Raw genomic sequence first — 14224 nt, 5'->3', positions numbered from 1 at the left:
ACAGTTAAAAAAGTAAAACATATTTGTGTGAATCTAGCATCTTTCTTCCTTTCTTTCCTCCCTCTTTCTCCCCTTCCCCTTCCCTTTCTTTCTTACAGTTATACCTTAAGTTTAACAAAATGGGAGCAAGTCCTTTTTGCACAATTCACTTTTCTGTCTCCCCCGCCCCCCATTCTTCTGTCAGGTGATGATTCATTAAAATTATGGGACATACGACAATTTAATAAGCCACTTTTTTCAGCCTCGGGTCTTCCCACCATGTTCCCAATGTAAGTAGCACATTTAAAATATTTGATCAGCATAGGAGAATAGAAGAGAAGTATTTTTACCTTAATGTTAATTTATGTCATATGGCTTTTAGATCTTCTGGAAAAGAGACTTGAGAGAGTGATCAAAATCTGTTTTTTGAAAAATATATTTTATTTTTTCTTATTTTGCACATTCTGTAGACTTTAGAAACCTTTTTTGAAGTTAAAATTACGTATTTGCATTTATTCATGTGTTTGTATTGTATGCATGCACAAGTCTTGAGGTAGTAAAATATGTTTTAAGAGATTCAATTGTTCTTTTAATATTGTATAAATGACAAGGTGGGCCTTTTAAAATCTGTGATTTTTTAAAAATTTGAGCTCTCATACCATTAAAGCAGTTTTTAATATTTACTGAGCATTTATAGTACAGCTCATTTTCTTTCTCATTTTTTAATCATTCAGATCAATAATTGAGCATCCTTCACTTGTTCGGACTGTCTTACTGTGGGTGGCTGAACACTGTTATCTCCAATCTACTAAATTGTCACCTGAAACTTTTAAAGATTTTCTTGAGACAGCTGAGGTGAAACTTGACCTCTAAGTCCTATAGTTGGTGTCTAGGCAAATTGTTCTATTTTAGTAGAAATGAAATTTTATACCTGTGTCAATAATGACCAACAGAGAAGAGCATGATGATAATGCAAGCGTCAAGTGAAGGAAGCTGTACAATAATGCAGCACTAACTCTAATACAGTCTGCTGCCCATTGCATTTTATGTTAAAACAAACAAACAAGTTTATAGCTGATGAGAATTTTTTGAGCTATTATACCTGATACAAGTAATACTAACTATATAACTTCTTTGGGTCACGTCTTAGATTAGTCACAGTCAGATGGCCAGACTGCCAATAACAAGAGCCTTGGAATCAAAGCCATCAATTAGGTTCCGACAGTGCAACCTGTGGCTCATTTCATGGTGTTTGACTTGATATAACTCAAATTATTTGGGGATGATGGTAGTGGTGTTAGTAAAAATAGTTTTTAAAATGGCCAAAATAATCATTGCTTAGACATTAATCATATATATATATGTGACATTAATCATATATATATATGTGACATTAATCATATATATATATATATATATATATCTGTCTGTAGACAGTCTTAATGTCTATATGGAGTTTTTTAATGCTCCCTTTACATTTAGAAAAATTGCAATGTGGAAGTTAAAAAGCACAGATTCTGGAGTCAGACTACCTAAGTTTGAATCCTAGCCATGCTACTTACTTGTGTTACTGTGTGCAAGGTGTAACTAAATTATTTTCTTCAGTTACCTCATCAGTAAAATGTGGATAATAATATCTGCTGCACAGGATTATTGTGACCATTAAACAAATTAATGTAAGTGCTTGACTCATAAGCCCTATATAGGAGTTAGCTCTTATTACAGTGATGTTTATGTTTCATTTAATTCACTCATTATTGTTGGACTGTTGTCCAGCTTATGGAGGTCATAAGCCTATACTCATAAACTTTTTTTTCTATAGGACTGACTGCTGTTTCAGTCCGGATGATAAGCTCATAGTCACTGGTACATCTGTGCAAAGAGGATGTGGCAGTGGCAAACTTGTTTTCTTTGAGCGTAGGACTTTCCAAAGGGTATATGAAATAGACATCACAGATGCGGTACGTATATTCTTTTCTCCTTAGCTTTGAGATACATAAAGTTTGCCTCTTATCTATCTTTTGTTTTGGTTTTGTTTGTTAAATAGAATATAAGCTCTGGCCCTGAGAGCACAGTGATAGCTTCTTTTCACTCTAGCATAAAGTTATCAGTATGCTGTGGACTGCTGATCTACCCCATCCCTTTCCCCGACCCGTTATTTCCTATGGGCCCACACTTAGGTAGGAATTGCAGCTGGGCCTGAGATGTTTCCCCCTCTCTGCCAACCAGGTTGAGGAGGGAAGAAGGTGACAATCATGTAGGATACAGAAAGGAGCATCCTACGATGGGCATGTTTGTGAGGGTATAGGGATTGTTGACAGAAGTGTAAGCTTAAGAAGTGACAGTTTATCATTTTCCTTGAAACCGTGAAAACTTTGACAGAACTCTGCTTGTGTGGGTTGTAGGCATTAAAGTCAGACTCAGCTTGTACTGAGCTTAACTGCTCTTTAGTTATTTGGAAGTTTAAAACATTTCAGATTTAACTTCTACATCTTAAAAAAGCACATTAGTTTTCTTTACAGATTTATATGAACACTAAAACACCAGCATTCACTCATTCATTCATTCATTCATTCATGTCCTGAGATTGAGACTGGAGCCACATGTAATAGAACAATAATGAAAATTCCCAGAGAAAAATTTGAATTCCTTTCAACTGTATTATTATTTACATGGTAAGGAAAATCTGTCATTTTCTGAGTATGAAACAGGCCAATTAATGTCTTCTGTGTAAATTTTCTTTGGCTCATTGTCAAATCTTTTAACAATATCCTATATTTTAAACAGTGCTCTTATATAGGTTTTTTCATGTTGTTTCAGCTCTTTATAAACAGTTGAGACATATAATGTACTTAAGTGACTCAGATAATTGAACAACTGTTTTTAAATCACCAGCAAAAAACTCCTGTCTCAAATGTTCTAGTATTACTGTGAAGTCTTAATTTGCAGGTTCTGAATGTTAAACCATGGTATAGTTAGAGTATTTTAGGAAAAGTGAAACAAACAGTGAGATTAATTCTAGATGAGTACTTATGTTTAATAGATTCTAATCTCATGACATAATTTGAAATGTGCCAGCACTCACAGTGCTTTTTCTGGGTGCATTAGGAACCAACTAAAACACTAGAATCCAAGAAAACAATCGACTCTATTAACTTTAATCTTAGAAAGTAAAATTACTATAATTGGTTGTTAGAAATAAGCTATGTTCTGCTATGCCTCTCAATGACTATACATTTCAGTATCACACTTGATGTATTTTTAAATTGTAGTTTAAGTTGAAATGTAAATAAATTAAGGAATGTAGAAGTATAATTGCACTTTTAAAGACATGCTGGGCTTCTGTAGTTTGCTGGAACATGCAGTTTTTTGGAAAAATGAGTGTCTTCTAATGTGTGATACATTTTTTCTCTGTGTCACTTTTATAGGTAGATCTTCTTTTCCATAGTACTTACCACCACCTCATATATTGTGTATTTGTTTGGTTTGTCTGTCTTCTTCTACCAGGATGTAAGTCACTCCCACAGGGCAGAAACTTTTTGTTTACTGCAGTATCCTCAGTGCTTTGAACAGTGCCTGGCACGTAGATAGCTCTTAATAGTTATTGAATGAGTGAGAGAAATACTTGGGAAGTGCAAGTAAGGCCTATTGTAGATGATAGGTGTGTCTTTGGAGAGTGAGGCAGGAGAGAGGTATCTAGAGAAACTGGTCCTGTATACAATAAGAAGACTATCTTTGTGTGTGTGTGTGTGTATGTGTGTGTGTATTTTAAGCAAAGAAGACACATTCAGATCTAAGTTTTGAAATGGTTAATTTTTGTTGAAATATAAAGTTTAGTTTTATAAGATTTGGTGAGCCTCCGTAGATGAAGCCAGAAGTTTATAATTTGGGAGACTGGGTGAATGTTCATTGACATCAAAATACATAGAGAGAAAATAAAGCAGATTTTGGAAGAAAGTGAATTCTGTTGTTGATATGTTGAGCTTGAAATACCTGTAGGACTTCTGAGACACTCAGTACACAGATGGTTTAATCAGTTTGGTGCGTAAGAGAAAGAAGAGACAGTTTTGAGAAAAAAACATTTATAGTGTATAGTTGAAATGTTGATTCCTGATGAGTTTGATTAAGGCACGGGAATAAAGGATAGAAAAATGAGCCTTAAGAAACATCATTTGAGAGATGAACAAATGAAAAGAAGCTAAGAAAGAAGTTTCACTAAATAAATAGAGCATCCAATATTGAATCACCTTAGAAAAGTCAGAAGATAAATTATGAGATCCATTTTAATAGATGGATGAAGAGAGAACTTCAAATAGCTACAAAACCACACACCCTAAAGAGTCCTATTAAGTTGTTGGTTTAGTGAGGGTGAGGGCTTATTGTTGTTAACATCAAACAACATTATTTTTCTGTTTATATATTAGAATGCTCTGTTAAATAAAGGGGCTTTTAACAGTCCCTTTGACCTATGGTACCAAGTTTTATGTCTCCTTGGAATTTAAAAAAAATGAGTAAATACATTTCTTGGAATGTATAAAAGGTGGACACTTTACTAGAAGAGCCAAAAGACACCTCTTTTATATTTCTGTGTTGGAAATACCACACTCCATGATGGTACTGTGTTGAGTTTTAATTTGCATAAAAGGCAGCATCTCAGATTCTTAATATCAGTGTACTTGTTTGACCAAGGCACAGACAGTGATGACATTATGTCTATTCTAGATGTGTCCATTTACTGTAGTGAAGTATGATTGGTTACACTCCTCCCACACTGTCTTCTAAAACAATAAACCCCTACATGCGTATATTCTAGGACACCAGGCCCAGTATATGTATATGGAGCCAAACATTATTTCAGTCAGAAGATGTTAACAATCTATGCATATATTTTTATTAACTAAAAACTATCTTCACAAAAACATAGCTTTTAAAAAATATAGCAAATGTATTTTCTATAATTATTTTTGTAATAAAGTTTTTAAAAGACCAAAACTTGTTTTAATTCTTTTCTCTGCATTGTCATATTCTTTGAAAAAATGTTTCTTTTCTCTATTCAGTGTAGAGATTCTAAAGTCTGTTTGGTAGGAAATAGTGTATGTTTCTTTAACATTTGCTACTTCATGATGTTTGCACACGTTTTACAATTCTGCTAATATTTTTACACATTTCCCTTGTAGCCTAATTGCATTTACTCAAATTATACACTGAAATGGTTTATCTGTGTTCCCCACCCAAATCTCATCTTGAATTGTAGCTCCTCATGTGCTGTAGGAAGGACCTGGTGGGATGTAACTGGGTCATGGGGGCAGGTCTTTTCCATGCTGTTCTCTTGACAGTGAATAAGTCTGATGAGATCTAATGGTTTTATAAAGGGGCATTCTCCTGCACATGCTGTCTTGCCTGTCACCATATAAGATGTGCCTTTGGCCCTCCTTTTCCTTCCACCATGATCATAAGGCCTCCCAGCCATGTGGAACTGTGAGTCAGTTAAACCTCTTTCCTTTATAATTACCCATGTCTTTATTAGCACTGTGAGAACGGACTCATACACACACATATGCACATGCATGCACACATGTGCACATACACGCTCTTCTCTCTCTCTCTTGATTTATTATCTAATTCTTTGTGATTTGAATAGTATGACTGGCCTCTTTTCTAAGATGAATTCCAGAATATAACTTGAATCTTGAATTTACAAATCTACTTTTGTTTTTGTGTAAGACGGCACCTTGTGCTTTTTATGTATTATGTAAAGGGCTTCCATTACTCTGCTTTATGCAATAAAAGCATAGGAAAGAAAGAATGGATAAAATACAACTTGGAGATGACATGTCAATTATTAAAATTAATTTTTAGAGAAAATTATGAAATATTAAACTTTTCTTAAGACCTATTATTTAGGGAAATGCTCTAAAATAACAATATTATTAGCTTGGTAGTTTTTCATCAGATGATAATTTAGATAATTTATTATGAAATGACTAATAGAATTTTCTTTTTAACTAGTATAAACCAAGTGACTTATGCAATTGTACCAGTATATTACCATTTATATTTTCTGACTTAAGCATGATTAATCAGGTTTTATTAACCTGATATTGTTTCATGGTCTCTGCATCTTATTTGCTTTTGGCAGTAATTTCAGAGATAGCAGGCATTCTCATGGGTAAAGAAGGAAAAGAGGAAGGGAAAAAGGCCAGAAATTTTACACCTGAACCTAACTTTTTTTCTAATTTGTTTGTTTGCTTAGGTATTTTGGTGAGAGACCTCTATTTTTGTAAATAAGGCTGAACAAAATTACGATAAGAAAGAATTAAAAAACTAAACCTTTATTTTTTTAGTACACTGATGCTGAGAGTTTTTAATCCTCCCAAGGCTGAGGACCAACTTTTATTTTTCTTAAGTAATTAATTTATTTTTTTAATTGCATTTTAGGTTTTGGGGTACATGTGAAGAACAAGCAAGATTGTTGCATAGGTACACACGTGGCAGTGTGATTTGCTGCCTTCCTCCCCATCACCTATATCTGGCATTTCTCCCCATGCTATCTCTCCCTAACTCCCCACCCCTGCTGTCCCTCCCCTACTTCCCCCCAACAGATCCCAGTGTGTAGTGCTCCCCTCCATGTGTCCATGTGTTCTCATTGTTCAACACCCACCTATGAGTGAGAACATGTGATGTTTGATTTTCTGTTTCTGTGTCAGTTTGCTGAGAATGATGGTCTCCAGGTTCATCCATGTCCCTACAAAGGACACGAACTCATCATTTTTCATGGCTGCATAATATTCCATGGTGTATATGTGCCACATTTTCCCTGTCCAGTCTATCATCGATGGGCCTTTGGGTTGATTCCAGGTCTTTGCTATTGTAAACAGTGCTGTAATGAACATTCATCTGTATGTGTCCTTATAGTAGAATGATTTATAATCCTTTGGATATATACCCAGTAATGGGATTACTGGATCAAATGGAATTTCTATTTCTAGGTCCTTGAGGAATCACCACACTGTCTTCCACAATGGTTGAGCTAATTTACACTTCCATCAACAGTGTAAAAGTGTTTCTGTTTCTCCACATCCTCTCCAGCATCTGTTATCTCCAGATTTTTAAACGATCGCCATTCTAACTGGCATGAGATGGTATCTCAATGTAGTTTTGATTTGCATTTCTCTAATGACCAGTGATGATGAGCATTTTTTCATGTTCGTTGGCCTCATGTATGTCTTCTTTTGTAAAGTGTCTGTTCATATCCGTCACCCACTTTTGAACAGGCTTGTTTTTTTCTTGTAAATCTGTTTTAGTTCTTTGTAAATTCTGGATATCAGCCCTTTGTCAGATGGGTAAACAGCAACAATTTTTTCCCATTCTGTTGGTTGCCGATTCACTCTAGTGACTGTTTCTTTTGCCGTGCAGAAGCTGTGGAGTTTGATTAGGTCCCATTTGTCTATTTTGGCTTTTGCTGCCAATGCTTTTGGTGTTTTGGTCATGAAGTCCTTGCCTACACCTATGTCCTGAATGGTTTTGCCTAGATTTTCTTCTAGGGTTTTTATGGTGTTAGGTCTTATGTTTAAGTCTTTAATCTATCTGGAGTTAATTTTAGTGTAAGGTGTCAGGAAGGGGTCTAGTTTCTGCTTTCTGCACATGGCTAGCCAGTTTTCCCAACACCGTTTATTAAACAGGGAATCCTTTCCCCGTTGCTTGTTTTTGTCAGGTTTGTCAAAGATTGGATGGTTATAGATATGTTGTGTTGCCTCCGAGGACTCTGTTCTGTTCCATTGGTCTACCAGTACCCTGCTGTTTTGATTACTGTAGCCTTGTAGTATAGTTTGAAGTCTGGTAGAGTCATGCCTCCCGCTGTCTTCTTTTTGCTTAGAATTGACTTGGCTATGTGGGCTCTCTTTTGGTTCCTTATGAAGTTTAAGGTGGTTTTTTCCAGTTCTGTGAAGAAGGTCATTGGTAGCTTGATGGGAATAGCGCTGAATCTGTAAATATCTTTGGGCAGTATGGCCATTTTCATGATATTGATTCTTCCTAACCGTAAAAATGGGATGTTTCTCCATCTGTTTGTGTCCTCTCTTATTTCATTGAGCAGTGGTTTGTAGTTCTCCTTGAAGAGGTCCTTTACGTTTCTTGTTAGTTGTATTCCTAGGTATTTTATTCTCTTTGTAGCAACTGTTATTGGTGTACAGGAATGCTTGTGATTTTTGCACACTGATTTTGTATCCTGAGACTTTGCTGAAGTTGCTTATCAGTTTCAGGAAATTTTGGGCTGAGACGATCGGGTCTTCTAAATATACAATCGTGTCTTCTGCAAACAGAGACAATTTGACTTCCTCCTTTCCTGTTTGAATACCCTTTTTTTCTGTTTCTTGCCTGATTGCTCTGGCTAGAACTTCCAGTACTATATTGAATAGGAGTAGTGAGAGAGGGCATCGTTGTCTAGTGCCAGATTTCAAAGGGAATGCTTCCAGTTTTTGCCCATTCAGTATGATATTGGCTGTTGGTTTGTTGTAAATAGTTTTTATTTTTTTGAGATACGTTCCATCAATACCTAGTTTATTGAGGGTTTTTAGCCTAAAGGGCTGTTGAATTTTGTCAAAGGCCTTCTCTGCATCAATTGAGATAATCATGTGGTTTTTTTCTTTGGTTCCTTTTATGTGGTGAATTACATTTATAGACTTGGGTATGTTGAACCAGCCTTGCATCCACAGGATGAATCCTGCTTGATCATGGTGGATAAGCTTTTTGATGTGCTGTTGCAATCCGCTTGCCGGTATTTTATTGAAGATTTTTGCATCTATGTTCATCATGGATATTGGCCTGAAGTTTTCTTTTCTTGTTGAGTCTCTGCCGGGTTTTGGTATCAGGATGATGTTGGTGACATAAAATGATTTGGGAAGGATTCCCTCTTTTTGGATTATTTGGAATAGTTTCCGAAGGAATGGTACCAGCTCCTCTTTGTATGTCTGGTAGACTTTGGCTGTGAACACATCTGGACCTGGGCTTTTTTTGGGTGGTAGGCTCTTAATTGCTTCCTCAACTTCAGACCTTGTTATTGGTCTATTCAGGGTTTCGACTTCTTCCTGGTTTAGGCTTGGGAGGAGGCAAGTGTCCAGGAATTTATTCATTTCTTCCAGGTTTACTAGTTTATGTGCATAGAGTTGTTTGTAATAATCTCTGATGATGGTTTGAATTTCTGTGGAATCTGTCGTGATATCCCCTTTATCGTTTTTTATTGCATCTATTTGGTTATTCTCTCTTTTCTTTTTTATTAATCTGGTAGTGGTCTGTCTATTTTGTTGATCTTTTTGAAAAACAAGTTCCTCGATTTATAGATTTTTTTTTTGAAGGGTTTTTTTGTGTCTCTATCTCCTTCAGTTCTGATCTGGTCTTAGTTATTTCTTGTCTTCTGCTAGGTTTTGAGTTTTTTTTTTTTTATCTTGCTCTTCTAGTTCTTTCAATTTTGATGATAGGGTATCAATTTTAGATCTCTCCATTCTCCTCATATGGGCACTTATTGCTATATATTTTCCTCTAGAGACTGCTTTAAATGTGTCCCAGAGATTCTGGTATGTTGTGTCTTTGTTCTCATTGGTTTTGAAGAACTTCTTTATTTCTGCCTTTATTTCATTGTTTATCCAGTCAACATTAAAGAGCCAGTTGTTCAGTTTCCATGAAGCTGTGCGGTTCTGAGTTAGTTTCTGAATTCTGAGTTCTAACTTGATTGCACTGTGGTCTGAGAGACTGTTTGTTCTGATTTCCATTCTTTTGTATTTGCTGAGGAGTGATTTACTTCCAATTATGTGGTCAGTTTTGGAGTAGGTGTGCTATGGTGCTGAGAAGAATGTATATTCTGTGGATTTGGGGTGGAGAGTTTTGTAAATGTCTATCAGGTTTGCTTGTTCCAGATCTGAGTTCAAGTCCTGGATATCCTTGTTAATTTTCTGTCTGGTTGATCTGTCTATTATTGACAATGGGTTGTTAAAGTCTCCCACTATTATTGGGTGGGAGTCTAAGTCTCTTTGTAAGTCATTAAGAACTTGCCTTATGTATCTGGGTGCTCCTGTATTGGGTGTATATATAGTTAGGATTGTTAGTTCTTATTGCATTGATCCGTTTGCCATTATGTAATGTCCTTCTTTGTCTCTTTTCATCTTTGTTGCTTTAAAGTCTATTTTATCAGAGACGAGAATTGCAAATCCTGCTTTTTTTTGCTCTCCGTTTGCTTGGTAAATCTTCCTCCATCCCTTGATTTTGAGCCTTTGTGTATCCTTGCATGTGAGGTGGGTTTCCTGGAGACAGCACACTGATGGGTTTTGGCTTTTTATTCAATTTGCCAGTCTTTGTCTTTTGATTGGGGCATTTAGTCCATTTATATTTAGGGTTAATATTGTTATGTGTGAATTTGATACTTCCATTTTGATGCTAGCTGGATGTTCTGCCCGTTAGTTGATGCAGATTCTTCATTTTGTTGATGCTCTTTACCATTTGGTATGTTTTTGGAGTGGCTGATACTGGTTGTTCCTTTCTATGTATGGTGCCTCTTTTAGGAGCTCTTGTAAAGCAGGCCTTCTGGTGATGAAATCTCTGAGTACTTGCTTGTTGGCAAAGGATTTTATTTTTCCTTCACTTATGAAGCTTAGGTTGGCTGGAGATGAAATTCTGGGTTGAAAGTTCTTTTCTTTAATGATGTTGAATATTAGCCCCCACTCTCTTCTGGCTAGTAGGGTTTCTGCTGAGAGATCTGCTGTGAGTCTGATTGGCTTCCCTTTGTGGGTAACCTGACCTTTCTCTCTGGCTGCCCTTAGTATTTTCTCCTTCATTTCAACCCTGGTGAGTCTGACGATTATGAGCCTTGGGGTTGCTCTTCTTGAGGAATATCTTTGTGGTGGTCTCCGTATTTCCTGGATTTGAGTGTTGGCCCTCCTTGCTAGGTTGGGGAAGTTTTCCTGGATAATATCCTGAAGAATATTTTCCAGCTTGGATTCATTTTCTTCGTCACATTCAGGTACACCTATCAAACGTAGAGTAGGTCTTTTCACATAGTCCCATATTTCTTGGAGACTTTGTTCATTCCTTTTTATTATTTTTTCTCTAATCTTGCTTTCTTGTTTTATTTCTTCTTCGACCTCTGATATTCTTTCTTCTTGTGAAGTGACTGCTTGGTCACTTCAGCTGTTGAAACTTGTGCATGCTTTGCGAAGTTCTCGTGCTTTGTTTTTCAGCTCTATCAATTCACTTATATTTCTCTCTAAGTTGTCCATTCTTGTTAGCATTTTGTGAAGTCTTTTTTCAAGGTTCTTAGTTTCTTTGCATTGGGTTAGAACATGTTCTTTCAGCTCACAGAAATTTCTTATTACCCACCTTCTGAAGCCTGATTCTGTCATTTCATCACACTGATTCTCCATCCAGCCTTGTTCCCTTGCTGGTGAGGAGTTGTGATCCCTTGTAGGAGGAGAGGTATTCTGGCTTTGGGTGTTTTCACCCTTTTTGCACTGATTTCTTCCCATCTTTATGGATTTATTCACATGTCATCTTTGTGGTTGTTGACTTTCAGATTGGGTCTCTGAGTGGACATCCAGTTTGTTGTTGAGGAAGTTATTTCTGTTTCTTAGTTTTCCTTCTAACAGTCTGGCCCCTCTGCTATAGGACTGCTGAGGTCCACTCCAGGCCCTGCTTGCCTGGGGATCACCTGCAGCAGCTGCAGAACACTAAAGGTTGCTACCAGTTTTTTCTTCTGCTATCTTTTTCCCTTAATGATACCTGCCAAATGTCAGTCTGATCTCTCCTTTATGAGGTTACTCTTTGGGTATATGGGAGTCAGGGAGCTGCTTGAGGAGACAGTCTCTCCTTTATAGGAGCTCAAGTGCTGCTGAGGTGTGAGGTCCATCATTCATTTAGAGCTGCTGGGCAGGTACGTTTAAGTCTGCTACAGCAGAACTCTTAAACCTCTTTTCCTCCCAGGTGTTCTGTCCCAGGGAGTTAGGGCTTTATTTATGAGTTTCCATTGAGCTGCTGCCTTTTTTTCAGGGCTGCCCTGCCCAGTAAGGAGGCAACCTAGTCACTGTCTGCCTGCAGAGGCTTTGCTGAGCTGCTGTGGGCTCCCCCGAGCTGCCGTGTGAACTTTCCTGCAGTCCTGTTTTTATGGGTGTAGTTAGAACTGCCTCGTCAATGGTGGCCCACCTATGTAATGGCGGACTCTCTCTCTCTAATGGTGGGTTGCCTCGACAACAACGCGCTGCCTCAGCAGTGGCGGATTACCTCCATAGTGGTGGAGTGCTTCAGTAATGGCAGATGCCCCTCCCCCACAGAGCTGGACCATCCTGGGTTCAACTGTGCTTGCTGTGAAACTCTCTACCCAGAGCGTTTCCAATGCTGGTTTTATTTTTTTTGTGGGGGTGGGACCAGCCGATCCTGATCACCTGGCTCACTGCCTCAGAGCCTTTTTTTTTTTTAAGTTGAATGGTCGACTCTCTCCCAGGTGTTCCAGTCGCTTGTTGAAAAGGCGCCGGGGTCTGTGTGATTTCCCGTGCAGTGACCCATTGCGCTGGCTGAAACGGCGGTGCTGAGATTTGTGGTGCTTTTTTGCCTGGGAATCTCCTGGCCTGGCTCCCTGTTTCAGTCCCCTTTTTAATCAGATGAATGGGCGACTCTGCTTTCCTGGAGCTCCAAACGCCAGCTAAAAGGACACCCAGACTAGTGTATTTTGGACAGAGAACCACCACGCCGGGGCACTGGCAAAACAGCCGTGCCAGCCAAAACAGCCACGCTGGCGACCCATGGGGCTCCTCTGCCTGTGAATCTCCTGGTCTGTGGGCAATAAAAATTTGTCTGGAAATGCGGCATCCACTCACCCTCTGCACTTTCACTGGTAGCTGCAATCCTGAGCTGCTCCTAATTGGCCATCTTGGATCTTCCATCCAAACTTTTATCTTTTTAAATCACTGCTATAGCTTCAGGCATAACTGATCTAGTGTTTGGCCTCTGAAGCGAGAGAAAAGGAAATTTGCTTTGATATTTTCAACTAGTATGCCTTGGGCATTTTAAATAGTCAATTGAAAAGGCCTGGCATGGTGACTCATGCCTGTAATCCCAGCACTTTGGGAGGCCAAGGTGGGTAGATTACCTGAGGTCAGGAGTTCAAGTCCAGCCTGGCCGATATGATGAAACCTTGTCTCTACTAAAAATACAAAAATCAGCCAGGTGCAGTGGCAGGAGTCTGTAATCCCAGCTACTCAGTAGGCTGAGGCAGGAGAACCAGGCAGCCTGGGCAACAGAGTGAGACTCCATCTCAAAAAAAAAAAAAAAAATTAAATAAAGTTGACTGAAATCCTAATATTAACATTAGAAGTATGATAGTAGAGGTCTTTTAAGGAAGGAAAAAAACCCTCATTTTTGATTTCTAAATAATACTTGATTTTCTTTAGGACATTTTTAGGTAATGTAACACAAGGATTATCTTACAGTTTTTCTTTCTTATGTCATAGCTTGTTTTTCAGAATGTCCCTATCCTGTGATAAATGAAATATATAATATGCATTCCTCGTTTATGGTCTCTAAAAAAGAAAACTCAAAATATGAAGTATCTGGTGTTTTCTCTCTGTTTGAAATACTGTGATAGTTGTTGTTTTCAAGGGACTAACTTTATAGTTTGAGAAAGTATATGTTCTGGAAATGAAAGTGCTAACACTTTCATTAAATATTATGTATAATTATACATTTTTTTCATGTAACACAATTATGCATAACATAAATTTAAAAAGTGTATATTCTGGAAATGAAAGTGTTAGCACTTTTTATTTCACAAAAAAGTTTTTATGTTCTTATTAGGAGAGAATATTGATGTTTTAAATTCAGAGAGATTGAAGAGGAAGACTAAATGGATAAAAAGGGTCATGAAATAATAGATGAATTTATCTTAATTTATAATGTGCAAGGCACATATTGGCCATTCAGGTTACAGTCAGCCTCCATTATTTGTACTTAGGGAGGGAAGCCGAAAGCTTATTCAAATTAATGGATATTGCAGAAGTCCTCAGAATTGGCTTTGGAATGTATCTTTGTTCTTACTTTTGAATGTAGTTGTAGCTGTTCTGGGAATGCACTTCAAACAAATTAATGATAGTATGCCTATGAAAGTTTGACTCTGAAGGAGTTGAGGAGCTCATCTGTTCTTTCATTTCATACTGGGAATAGAATAATCATCTGTTTTACTGATATAAAGTCCCAACTCTGGCAGAAT

At 37.5% G+C, this 14224-nt stretch overlaps 1 protein-coding gene across 5 annotated transcripts in view; it reads left to right on the top strand.

The window, feature by feature from the left end:
• Window positions 1-14224, top strand: part of WDR70 (WD repeat domain 70) — a 379012-nt gene that overhangs the window by 312398 nt on the left and 52390 nt on the right. For 4 of the 5 annotated variants that reach the window (XR_013532332.1, XM_035291652.3, XM_035291653.3 and 1 more), the window contains 2 exons: window positions 185-269; window positions 1802-1940. The exons of the other annotated variant lie outside the window; for it this stretch is intronic. Coding sequence is in view for 3 of the 4 variants with exons in the window: in XM_035291652.3 (XP_035147543.1) it covers window positions 185-269; window positions 1802-1940 (224 nt within the window). In the remaining variant the exon portion in view is untranslated. The remainder of the gene's footprint in view (window positions 1-184; window positions 270-1801; window positions 1941-14224) is intronic. 5 annotated transcript variants of the gene reach the window in all.

Source organism: Callithrix jacchus, chromosome 2 (assembly GCF_049354715.1).
Source record: "Callithrix jacchus isolate 240 chromosome 2, calJac240_pri, whole genome shotgun sequence".
Taxonomy (NCBI): Eukaryota; Metazoa; Chordata; class Mammalia; order Primates; family Cebidae; genus Callithrix; species Callithrix jacchus.
The sequence above is the reverse complement of the archived record's forward strand: the minus strand, read 5'-3'. Positions and strand labels throughout refer to the sequence as shown.